General features: G+C 36.6%; 1 protein-coding gene across 1 annotated transcript in view; it reads left to right on the top strand.

Annotated features, from left to right (window-relative positions):
* The first annotated feature begins 6,213 nt into the window (after positions 1–6,213).
* The window catches only part of dsf (nuclear receptor dissatisfaction), a 31,963-nt gene continuing 24,315 nt past the window's right edge, over positions 6,214–13,861 (top strand). Inside the window, exons 1-3 of the mRNA XM_028320372.1 lie at positions 6,214–6,248; positions 9,819–9,899; positions 10,410–10,571. Coding sequence (XP_028176173.1) covers positions 6,239–6,248; positions 9,819–9,899; positions 10,410–10,571 — 253 coding nt within the window. The 5' untranslated portion in view covers positions 6,214–6,238. The remainder of the gene's footprint in view (positions 6,249–9,818; positions 9,900–10,409; positions 10,572–13,861) is intronic.

Here is a 13,861-nt window from a genome sequence, read left to right as displayed (position 1 = left end):
AATTCAAGCTTTGCAGCATTGAGGGTTATGTTTACTACTCGGTTGGAGAGCATGTTTTTTACCCATCTGATGGTGCTTATATCAATCCCTTTTGCCTCCATTCCTTTTAGAATGGTTTCTATAGGGGTATTGTCAAATGCACCTTCAACATCAAGAAAAGCACATAGGGCCGTTTGCTTATCCTCTAGGGATTTTTGCACCTTGTCGACCAGATCGAGCAGGGCTGTTTCAGTAGATTTTCCCTTTTGGTATGCATGTTGGTTGATGCTTAGTGGTCTTTTCACTAAGTATTTGGCTCTAATGTGCTGGTCTATTATCCTTTCCATGGCCTTCATCAGGAAGGATGTTAGACTTATGGGTCTGAAGGATTTGGGTTGTGAGTAGTCCCTTTTCCCCGTTTTGGGTATAAAACGAACTTTGACCCAATTCCACGGTTCTGGTATAATGCCCCAAGCGTAACTTGCTCTGAATATTTTTACCAGATGCGGGAGAAGTAAGTTATTTCCNCGGGCGGCGGCGGCGGCTCGCCGGATTTAGCGCTCGTCACGCTTTTAGCGTACAAATGAATGCTGCCGAATAATAGGGATTTTGTATGTAAACAAATTAGTATTTGATTGAGGAAACAATGTGGTGAGTGTTCTAGCTTGTTAGTACGAAATTGGAATGTAGAGAAGCCAAAGAATCAACGAAATTGGAATGTTGAGAAACAGTTTCGTTCTTAGGAATACTGAATCTTAAACAAATCTATGTGTGAAACTCGTAAGAACCTGATCTAAACTTAAATACCTTCATAGATACAAATAATGATGGATGTCTGATGGATTAATACCAAGTTTGCTTGATGCCTATTTCCAAGTTGCAGCAGTATAAAGTGGCCCCAAGCGCCTACGCCAACAATAAATTATAGCTACCTTCGGCAAAGTTTTTAAACGGTGGGTATAGTTGGTTGCGAGTGGCACGCGGCGTTTTAATATTAATTTAGCGCAGACCGCCGGAGGGCGCGCGCGCTAATTGAAATAAATTGTCACGCTGGCTGTCGCCGGGACATAAATCAGAGCCGCCGCCGGCGACCGGTTAAGTGCCTCTACGCGCGGATTGGGACCGGCGAATGGATAGACAGGGCCCGCTTTACGNCTAAAGATGTTGGAGGCCTTATTCCAGTCTGAGCATTTAGCCCTATGGAGTTCATCATTCCTTTGGGTATTGCTTTGTGTATTGATTTGGTACGAACCCGGAAAGTGTGAAGACCTAAGGAGATCCAGAGTCTCCATCTCGGTGTTCGTAAATGAGTTATCTGGCTTCTTTAGTAGTCCAAGATAGTTGTTTGGGGTCTTAGCGAGGATTTTGTGAATTCTTGCTCCTTTGTTAGTTTGTGCAATTTCTTCACAGAAGCGTCGCCAAGAGGCTCTTTTAGCTTTTCTGATTCCACCTTGTAGGTGGAATATCCAATTTATACAAAGTTATAGATTTGACAAAATAGTAGTTAATTGATTCATTTTAACTATCAAATAAACAAATACCACTTGCTATTAATATAGTTCTCATGCAATTTTAAGGCAGTTGCTGAAGAATAATCTGTAGCTGTTTAAAGCAATATTAGCCTTGGAAAATAACATCAGCAGGTAGGTACTTAGTTGGGCTAGGAATAGAACCACGTATCGGAAAGTGCAGCGCAGCATGGGACGTCTATCCACAAAGTGGACAGATGACCTCATTAAGGTTTCTGGAATGCGCTAAATATGCTGAGCCGCTGCCAACCGGCTAATCTGGAAATCTTTGGGGGATGCCTATGTTCAGCAGTGGACGTCCTGCGGCTGAAATGATGATGATGATCATAAGACTTTGGCCATCATTTTACTGTGGAACAGCTTGTTACTTTCTTTTTTTCTTTATAGGGTTTTGGTATATGCCCTGTCTAATCTTCTCCGAGGTCCCGTCAAGGGATGACGCTATAAGAGACAGCGCGCGACGAATTAATTCAGCCAAACGCGGCGGCGCGGTTCTTCGTAGTGCTCATTTGTCACCGCACAGGTGCGCGGTCGCAGCATCCACTCCCACGCACTAAGCACGCGCTCGGCTCGCTAATGTGGATAAGACATTGGCCATCATTTACTGATGGAACAGCAAGTTACCTACTTTCTTTTAGGGCTTTTTAGACCAGTTTCAAATAAACTCGATAGTGACAACAAGTAAAACGTCATCTACTTACAAAAAACCTACATCCTGGATCTTTTGTTGATAGTCTGTCCAATCATCATCATCTTTTACTATCTCGTATACGAGTAATGTAATGAACTAGTTTTTAATTAATTTTATTTAAATGACTATGGTTATTTTACCTACTTGGGTAGGGTTACAACAACTACATACACATAAAAATCTTGTATGACTAGATAGCAGTAAAATATAATTTAATGTAGATAATTATCTTCATATTGATAAATCAATATTATTCTCAAGCGAAAACTGAATAATATAAAGATCAATATCCACTAGTCATCACACTTGAATAAATCTGCTCACTTCATATAGTGATGTTCCGCTTCTTGTTACTTAATGATACTCGCGGCAATGTATGAAAACCCCCGAGCTGTTAAATGAGTCGTCGTTACGTGTATGACAGCGCACCCACTTTTGTTCCGAGTTACGAAAGCAGTGTTCATTTCGCACAAATGATGGACAACCCTATCTAATGCTGTTACGGCAAAAATGTTGTAAGTACTTTAATGTTAGTGAAAAATAGACTTTCAGCGACTATTTGTGATGTGAAAAATGCTAATATCACCATACAATATTATTCTGTGATATCACTGTATGCGTGTACTCTTCTACTTACTTTGTCAAGGATTCAAGGCTCGGTAAAAACGAGACTTTATTTATTCAAAATCCAATTAACTCCAAGACCTGATTAAATTACAAAAGTAGGCATATATCTTTAAAGTAGGTAAGTTTTACTCGATTAATTCGATAATTTAACAAAGTTCAGATACCCAGGTAGGTACAATCAATTAAGAAAAAATAATGAGCAATTGAAAAGCATCACATAAGTAAAGTAGAAGAAAGAAGACACTTTTTAATAAGAATAATTGGCATTCAATTAGATCTAAAATCATAAAAAGAAGAAGCTATTTTAATAAATTAAAGACATTGTTTACATTACAAAGAGGGCTTATNCTTAATGATATTACTCGCGGCAATGTATGGAACCCCCCGAGCTGTTAAATGAGTCGTCGTTACGTGTATGACAGCGCATCCACTTTTGTTCCGAGCTACGAAAGCAGTATTCATTTCGCACAAATGATGGACAACCCTATCTAATGCTGTTACGGCGAAAATGTTGTAAGTACTTTAATGTTAGTGAAAAATAGACTTTTAGCGACTATTTATGATGTGAAGAATGCTAATATCACCATACAATATTATTCTTTGATCTCACTGTATGCGAGTACTCTTCTACTTTGTCAAGAACTCAAGGCTCGGTAAAAACGAGACTATGTATTCAAAATCCAATTAACTCCAAGACCTGATTAATTATGTCTAAAATGTTTTGTTGTTTTGGCTATACATCTCTAAATTACAAAAGTAGGCATATTTTTTTAACGTAGGTAAGTTTTACTCGATTAACTCGATAATTTAACAAAGTTCAAAGACGCTCAGGTAGGTAGGACAGTTAATTGAGAAAAATAATGAGATATTGAAAAGCATCACTTTTAAGTTAGAAAATACTTTTTAATACGAATAATTGGCATTAAATTAGATCTAAAATCATGAAAAGAAGAAGCTATTTTAATAAATTAAAGACATTGTTTACATTACAAAGAGGGCTTATGCTCTTCTATTTCCTCCCCACGGCGAAATGGTCACGCGCGCATTATTTGAATTTTTCAAGTGGTTTAGTCTTGCACCCCTTTACATTTTTTGGCGCCCGTCCATATGTTTTCTATTTTAAAACGAGCACATCGACAATGGATTTAATATTTTCGTTACCTCAAGTGCTTGTTGAATTAAAATTTTAGTTTTTAATGTTTTAAAAAAGAAGTGTGAGAAATTCCCACGATTATAGTTTCTGGAACAATGATAATAATCAGTAATTTAAAAATAATTTGGGTTCAAGTTAAATAACAGCTCATAAAAGTAATATAAATCCTAAAAATTGGTAGGTAATGTGAAGTTTTATTTATTTCCACTCTTTTTTTACACACATCAGAACTGTGCAGCAGAGAGTAATTTTTAGTCGATTACTTAGTTTGATAAATGTACTAAATCAGTACCAGTTTTAAATAACATAACCAATCTCAATAATTCTTACATTCTTTTCACATCAAAGGCAAATATTTTCACAGTTTATCAAAGGTTAAAGTGCGCTTATACCCAATAATAGGGTTGTGCAAAGCTAATCGAGTGGACGACGTTCGCGCTACACCCTCACGGGCGCGCGCCATAAAACAACACGTCACGCACGTGTGATCTAGGATTTAAGGCTTATGCGGCAACCAGCGGGAATATTATGAAGTGCTTTCAGTATTTAAAAATATTTTTTAGAACTGTGCTTAGAAAATAAAGACTGATCGAAAAATCCGGCCAAGATACTATTTAGACACATTGAGAATTTTTCTTTTTAGTTTTGCCAAAATAAAAAGATTACCTAGCTCCTGTGTTGTATAGACAGACATACAAAGTAAGTAATTGTTATCGAAAATAATTTCAATAACGATTGGAACCCACATTAGTTAAGTTACAGGGAATGGAATTTTCCTACGCTTAAAATAGCTAGGAATATATTTTAGAAAAGAAAACCACTATTCTTAGCACAATGTCGAATGTTTATTCTTGAGAATGATATAATAATCTGTAATACAGTAATACCTTCTTTATTTTTTTTTATTACATTTTATAAAAAATAATGACTGATAAATAATATACAAGCAATTTGTTTTTAAAATAAAAATTCCTAAAAATCCTATATCGAACTCCTTAATAAATGAAAAACCATTGTCAGGCCAAACTTTCAGCACCTTCCCTACGACTGACCACACGTGTACTACGAGACAATTCGTAGACGTTCACGTAGCACGTAGCCATGTAGTCCGTAGTAGCCGTGTAGCCTTGCTACGTTCGGCACGTGGCAAGTTCGCTTCGTAGCTCGCGGAGTCGGAGTCCGCCCACCGCCGTAGCGCGCTGTGATTGGTCCCCGCCGACGCCCAGCCAATTAAGCTGACGCGACCCCGAGAGCTAACTTGACATTTTAATGTTTGCTACACTGATAGTAGAACGATAGCGGGTTTGGCGGAGGTGCTTTTGCTAAGATTTTAAAATTGATTACTGTCTGAACTAATGAAACACAATATTTTGTATATTTTTCATTGATCGTTTAAATATTATGTCACATTTTAACAATTTCCTTTAATTAGTCAAAAAGTCCTATGCTCTACAATTTCTTTCTTTCAAAAAGTTTTATTTGTGTTATTGCAAAAGCAGATGCAGAGGTGCGTTTAATAAGCGCATGCTACTAGGATAGATAAATAAATTGTACTCCAACAAAAGTTAAGTAAAAGTTTTTTGTTAGCATTATCATTTTCATCGATTGAGAACCATTTTACGATAAATAGTGTAAATAAAATACAAAACCAACACCCATTAACTCGAATAGACTACAAAAATAAACAAAATTGATTTGTTAAAAAACAATATTACTTTACATGTTAGCGTATCACGTCACAAAGTAACGGTCACGCTGTGTGTAGTATTCATTTGGATATACGTAGCCACTGGCCTGACAATGTAACCTGTGGACCGGGACACAAGATGGGATCACAGCCGTCTCGCTCGCACCCGCCCTCGCCGCGTATCGCCGTCCCTCTCAGGGGGTGGGACTGGATGTAATCAGGGGATGATGTGACTCGCGTACTCCGCGGCTTCAAAGATCACAATTATCAGAGCAGTCGGTCGAAAGCCGCGACACAGTAGTGAAGTCACCTTGAAAAAGTCATCAAAAGTTTCGTGGTTTCCTAGTCAATTAAAATATAATCGTTATTTTAAATCGTTGTTATAATATAATTTATTGTAAGTGTTTTTTATTTTATTTTATTATAAAATAAACTCAGTGCGGGATTTAGTGACGATGTGTCTTGAAGAAAGAAAAAGTGCGGTGGTGTAGTTTCTCCAAGGCTTCGAAGGAACAGCCGAGCTGTCGATCTTCTGGGAGAAGCAGCGGGTGCCAGCCGTGGCAGTCCGTAGGATGGGCACAGGTATGGACTTATTAAATATTGCCCTACTTATAAATATTTAGGAAAAATCCACTGACCCTTTAAAGTTTGTTTGAAAAATATTTTTTTGGGCATAAATCCGACTAAAATAATATTCGGAGGCAAATCATGCATATTGCAATTTTGTAACTGGAATACAAAAATAAAGCTTTAATCGACCACACATTCTTTTTTAACGAAAAATATAACATAAACTTTGATAACAATACGTTAGATTTAATTAAGAAAGGAAATAGTTCACTGCTTTTTTAAATTACTTTTTAATTGTAAACCAAATGTTGAGCGGAGTGAAGAAGTTATTTAAAAACTACGTTTCATTAGATTGGTTTATTAGTTTCATTATATTATATTAGATTAGATCATTTAAAGACATCATGTATTATTTTAACTAAACTTCAGTCATAGAAGTAAGAATTTATCCTCAAGTTTTAATTATTTATCTCATTCATTGTGAGGTTTACGGGTCGGCTTTAATATTAAACTCGATATAATTACTAATAAGTAATAATCTTAAAAAAAAATACTCTACCGAGAAAACAGAAGAAGATAAAATTTTGACAATCTTAAAATGCCGCCTGGAATTAAGTTAATCTTTTTTGGTGATTGTTACTTAAATATCATTTGAAATAGTTTAGCGGTACTTAAATATGTACCACTTTCAATCAAGCCTAATAGGTATTCTCGTAATTATGGCACTTATCCATCATATCAATCAATACCTGCTGTTTTTGATTGCTTCTAAACATAAAATAAAAATTTGTTACTTTATTATGTACAATTAAGTATGGTAAAACTTTGCAACCTTCAGTGTTGTTTATGGAAAGTTTTATATAAAAAATAAATAGCTCTAGGTGTGATCATTGTTTTTATGACTTTGCCGACAGAGTATTCCACGAATCCCTTTATTCACGTTAATGATTTTCCATATTTACCAGGTTAACGCAAAAAACGGGTCACACCCACGCCCCGTATTATTTTTTTCCTTATCGGATGAGTAAATCTGTTTGTAATAAATAACAGATTGCTTTCCAAAGATAATTTTTACTTACTTACTTACTATTCTAAATATCTGTAACTCAGGATTAAGCTCGCAGATATAGTTTCAGGAGCATTAGTTTCGCAACATGGACACACATGAGTTAAGATCTCTATTGTTTGAAGTTAGTACACAAATAAGATCGTGTAAGTTCACTCAGACGGGACAAAGTCCGGGCTCCTCACAATGTAACTTAGGGACGGTTTGGGACTTCGTTAGTTCTCGCACCCTCTCCCCAGATTGTGTTTGAAATTAGTCAACAATTCGAAATGTTTTCGACTCAAACGACTTTGGCCGCTAATTCTGAGAGTGAACCAAGCCGTTGATAAGTGTCGAGTAAGTAAACAATAGGAATCACTTTAAGATGTATGAAGTTAATGTAGAATTTTTTTTTAAATACAAGTATTAATAATAAATTGACCTCTTACGGTATTGTTATAATTATAGATGTTAACATGTTAACAACTTGAATAGCTTTTTTCAGTAGGCGTTACACGTTTAGATTTATCTAAGTAGTTATTACAAAATTAGTTGAATGCTCGTCACGCACCACAGCGCATTCACACCAATACATCAATAATAATTCATATCGCGCTCATAACCATGGGAATAAACACATGTTATTGTACCTTTGATCACATTACTTGCTAATTTTACTCCTAACTCTTGAAAGATGTATCAATTTAGCATCCTTCTTTATTACAAATGGTCTACCGAAGTCTACCGCTGGACACAGACCATCAATTCTGAAGCAGTCTTGACTAACCTATGATCTTCATTACTATACAGGGTGTTAGGTAAATGGGTATATGAGCCGACACTAGCCCATGTTAACATGGGCATATAAATGGTATGGTGAAGTCAGAAAGATATCATCATTTAAATTTTTTAACACCCTGTATAGGACGATATGGTCATTATTTTGTTCTGACACTTCTGTACATCATGTTTCAAGAATCGGATTGTTATTTAGCCTAGTTGTGTTCTTCCAAAGTATTTGTACTAAGATAACAAATATATGATTAGGTCACTAATTTATTTATAGGCATTTGAATACTAAAATTTTATAATACTCGTAATAATGACATTTAATTTGAAGCTTCTCTTCCTCACTAATGCTCCATTTTTAATGTTGGTTAATTACTATCATTATTTATTATTAAATTAATATGGAAGACAAACAAAGGTCATATGTATTTATTCTAGTAGATTTCTCCGCAGTTATAATCCTTGTAACTCCATCTAGAGAGGATAATTGCGACACTTCGCGGCTTTCCCAAGAGGCCTGAAAGACGAACAGTAAAGTCGTCTAAGTCCGTTTCAGAGAAAAAAAAAAAAGATCTTGCTTGAAAAGGATTCACGGTATTAAGGGTGACACCGTATCACACCGTTCAATGTTGTTTTTTCCTCATTTATATTCATGGCCTTATATGTTTTAACAAAATAGATCGATCAGACTAAAGTTAGCTTTACTAACTTTATAAAGTGCCTACTTACTTCTGAACAAGAATACCTTATAATATTTTATAATCATAATAAAATATGTTTCAGTCTTTTATTATGATTATAAAATATTGTTAATATAAAAAAAAAACTTACAGGGTTGTAACAGCCAAATACATACTACGCAATACATTGATGTAAATAGGTGCTTAAACTATTAATTATGATTTAAAAAAAATACGGCTCTTTAAGTTAAGCAGTTAGGAGTACCTACTTAGCAATCGAATTAGCTACGAGTATTAACGTGTAGTATTTGAATCGAAACTGTCATTATTTATATTCCTTTCTGTCTTTAGTTTACTTCTTCGGTGTAATCGGAGGCCTCTGTAAACGCCAAGGAAAGGGGACGAAGGGAAGGCGTTCAGTAAACGAACAAAAACACCAACGTTATTAGCGAGATTGGTGTAATCTGACTAATCTATTTTGGGAAAGGGGAGCCTACTGCTGCTTAGAGGTGTCAATTAATGTACATAAACATTGTAGTTGCCCTGAATTTCAGTGAAGACTTTTGCGTAAAATTTGAATTTTCCTGATAAGTTTTTTGATCCGTTCCGTAGTCGAATTTTATGATTTATTTTACGTGGTTTATATTTTGTTGATAGTGGTTTACCAAGCGAAAAATTAGCCCTTGTTCTTGTATTTCTTTTTATCTAAAGAGCAGAAAATAACAAAAATTTCAAATGTCTACTAAAATAAATCGTACTTGCGCTTAGATAATTAATTAATAAGGTTTTAATCGAAGTAGGTAGATAGATTAGGTACCTACGCATCGTTCGAGTTTAAAGTAATTGATATGTAGTTTCTGGTTCATCATAATAATGAATGGCTTTGTTAAATTAGGAACATAACAGTGATCCGCATTTAAGGCGCTCCATTGTGTTTTAGTCCAATAAGGTCAATAGGATACGCATTCGACAGTAGTACAAAGTGAATAAAATAAGATCGATATAATATAAGTTACGTTTTGTACGATTCCTGTTAAAACAGAGTTTAATATTGTGAAAATGTTTCAGGTGATCGGCTACTCGATATACCCTGTAATGTGTGCGGGGACAGAAGCTCCGGCAAGCATTATGGCATCTATAGCTGTGATGGTAAGCATATTATTTGACTATTTTCTTCTACGTGTGTGTAACAAAGAACATAATTCCTTAATACACATTATCTAATTACATTGCTACAGCAGTCAAACTTTCTTCCTTTACTTCTGTTAAACTGCAGTTGTATGATTCATCTAATTTAACAGAGTTGTCTTGAAACTGCTTTTACAAATTGTTTTATACCTAATCAAGACAAATCCGATGAATGAATTAATTGATTCAAGTCGCATCATGAACAAAGATCCGATGCAAATTAGAGATTCTGGGCCTTATTTCAAAATATTTAAACACACGTTAAATATTGGTTTAAAATAAAATAACACTTCAATACTAAATATCAATTTAAACAAGTGTTCAACGGGCGTTTAACTTTTTGTAATATACCTCTCTTTGTCTTACACTTGCTATAAATAGGTGTGTAACGCAATCCTTGATGCCAGCTTTCGCGGCGATTTCCTGAATCATATTTTGTCTTTATCAGATTTTTGTGTACTTTTCCAATAGGTTGTTCGGGGTTCTTCAAGCGGTCAATACACAGGAACCGCGTGTACACATGCAAGGCCGGCGGTGAGATGAAGGGCCGCTGCCCTGTGGACAAGACGCACCGCAACCAGTGCCGCGCCTGCCGCCTCGCCAAGTGCTTCCAGGCCAACATGAACAAAGATGGTGAGTGATAACCAATTCAAACCTTTATGACCGTTTAAATAGTGAGTTCTGATACTGCCAAAGCAGTGGCGAGATGAAGGGCCGCTGTCCGGTGGACAAGACGCACCGCAACCAGTACTGCGTCGTACTTATAGGCCTGCTTCCTGAATAAAGATGGTAAAAATGAGCAAATAACACACCTTTGCAGCTATTAAAATGTGAACCTCCTCCTGAAATTGCCAAGGTATCGGCAAGATGAAATGGTAAGTGATGAAAAATTTACACCTTTGTGATTGTGAAATGTAGAACTACAACTTTGTGATTACCCCTTACATACTCCATCTGATCGAAAATTTCAATCCGGCGGCCAATATGAACAAGAATGCCGAGTGTGATGAACAATTAACACCTCTTTTAGAGCGATTTATGCACTGTATCGGTTTCAGATCTCACAAATCGACATACATATTTAATTTGCAGAACAACATCCACGGGGTGTCCATCACTCAACGCCTATTCATCATATAAACACACACTGAAAAAAATGTTTGGTTACTGCTTACACAATAAAAGTGACCACCGAACACTTTGGTTATGAGGAACAAAATGTTGTGTAAATTAAACAAATAATTCTGTAGAGAGCTAAACTTAGTTTGGTTATAGTTAACACTTAGTTCGGTGGTCACTTTTGTTGTGTAAGCAGTAACCAAACATTTTTTTCAGTGCACGAGTACCTATGAGATCTAACTGAACCTTTTCTTTCTTCATTCGTTTCTAATATCGAAAGCACTCTACTGTATATCACTAGTTCACATCTAGCTGACAATAGTCACAATAGGCGGGCGGGAGTGACAGTGAAGGGCATTAGGTATCTGTTGTTAAGGCTCGTATGCCATCAGAAACCCAGCGGGTAGCGGCGCCGCGCGCGTGAAATATTGCGGGTAGTCGGCTCGTCTCTTAGCCCTTTGTCGAAGTGACATTGTGTGGATCAGATGTTGATAATACACCAATAGCTGTGATTTAGTGAAGTAAGTAGCAAAATGTTATACCTACTCAAGGCTCTTCAAATACCTCTGATTGAAACTCCGTTGGTTTCTGTTATCGCCTAATCACCAGCCGTGATTTCAGTGAGCTGAAAAGACCGTACAATGCTAACGGATTTGTGTGTTTAAAAAAATATTATATAATACAGAATACTTAGTTTATTTAATGCTATCGATGCGCCTCGGGTGCTAAGTATGACACAAAAATCTTTCTCTTGAATCACTCTATCTATTAAAAAAACAGCATCAAAATCCGTTGCGTAGTTTAAAAGATCTAAGCATAGGTATACTATGTAGTGATGATGATAACCTAGGTTAATGGTTTTTATTTTGCTTTACATATTTCAATCGAAATCAATACTATAATAATAAGGGTGCTATTTTTGTCTTATTTTAGCATATTTTAGAATAAGTCCTCAAATCAGAGCTTTGCATGAATTGAAAGCGGCTTCATATTTAAATCAGGTCGAGTTGATTTCATAACGTATGAATGATAAGTTGATGACATCGCCGACTGCTTGGCTCCCAGGCCGTATCAAAGTTCGCTCTAACCCGAATCTCGTAGGTGCTATGTAAATCTCCCTCTAAGTAAATTCTTGTGAATAATTGAATATGCATGGAGTCCCGTGTCGGCCGCAAGTCGACACCCGAACGGGTTCACTTGACGTGATTCCTTTGCTACTCATCACCTACCTAAAGCCGGGTCTCCAGCGCGTGTTTTGCTTTACACAATCAACAAAAACATGTAACATTCAACATTTTGGTAGGTTGTTGATATCTTCACGTAGTAAAAGTACATGGATACGTAGAATGAAGGTTTACCGGGCGAAGGGAGATGGGTATGTAGGCAAATGCCTATTTACCATAGGTACCGCCGTAGGTATAGTTAGGTACCACCTGGTACCTATCTGGAAAAGTTATGTAGAAGATGAAAATCTGTGATTTGTGCTGTTGGACTAGGTACAAAATAGAAAAACCTTTTCTTAAAGGGCATTTATTAACCCACCAGAAGCGGAATGATTAACTATACATGACATATAACAAGATATCGGACACTTATATTAATATTAATCAACGTATGTAATAAATTCTAGTAATATGGATGAGAATAACAACTAGACCGAACCTTAAGTAAATCTCTAATTATCACAGAAACTAATGTATGAAATTCGGAAGACTAACGCGCGTATTTACAAATATTACCATGAGGTCTCACAGTGCGTGTGGACGCACAGGGTGACACACGAACCAATCACAGAGCTCTAAACGCTGTGCGTTCGATTTGCTGCTTCACTTAAGCAAGCATCGTTTGTGAATACGGGCGTGAATCTTTTACTTACTCGGTTCCAATCACCATCAAAAATTGCCTCAATAATCATTGATATTATTAGTAAGTTGATCAACATCGTTAATGTGCCCGTAATTACATTTTAGCTTAGTTACGCGACAGACAGCGGGCGAGTGCGGTCGGCGCAGGTGCTCGCCGGGGCCTCGTTCACGAGCATCACTTTGTGCCGAGCGGACGGATTACCTTTGTGTAGGGTTGCTAGATAACACCCAGAAGAGGACATGTCCTCCATTCCAATATTTTATTCCCTCAACCTCTAACCAACTATGTTCTCCTTTACACACAGCAGTGTGCTATTTATAAGTAATTGATTGTAGAGTTAGTAAGATTTTTGATTTATTTTGTTGGTGATGCCATTTCTAAAGCTATATTGAACATGTAACATGATTAGTAGAATCGATATCAATCAGCCAATATTATCGCAAGAGCGATTTCTTCCAGACCATCCTTTCTTTGATATTTCTTGAAACTCCTGTCATTGCAAATATCCTTTTCCTCCCAAATCTTTTGTTTTAATCCCGGCAATAATACTTACTCCTTTATCAAAATATCTTCTGGCAACCCTGCCTTTATGTGTTTGCTCTCTCGCGTAATTATACCACCTCACGAACTTATACGCGGTGGCAACTACCGCGCCCGCTTTGCATCGTTTAGGGCCGGAGCTCTGTCAAAACAGAGGATGCTGTTTAATCGCGAAATAGAGATCCATAATGAATTTTATGGTGACTAAGTCAGCATATTCTGTGACCTAAGGCTGTGACGTACAAGATTCTTACTTATTGACTTCCAGCACTAGGAAATTAGGAGATTTCGGTCAAGACAACTAACTACATACAATAATCCGAGCTTTGGCCTTTTTGCAAATAAAAACACCCAATTTAGGAGACCGTATCACAGAATCAAGCTAATCTACAAATACC

The sequence above is a fragment of the Ostrinia furnacalis genome, unplaced genomic scaffold (assembly GCF_004193835.3).
Source record: "Ostrinia furnacalis isolate ACB-3 unplaced genomic scaffold, ASM419383v2 OfSCF7367, whole genome shotgun sequence".
NCBI classification, from domain to species: Eukaryota; Metazoa; Arthropoda; class Insecta; order Lepidoptera; family Crambidae; genus Ostrinia; species Ostrinia furnacalis.
This window is presented reverse-complemented; position numbering and strand designations above follow the sequence as displayed.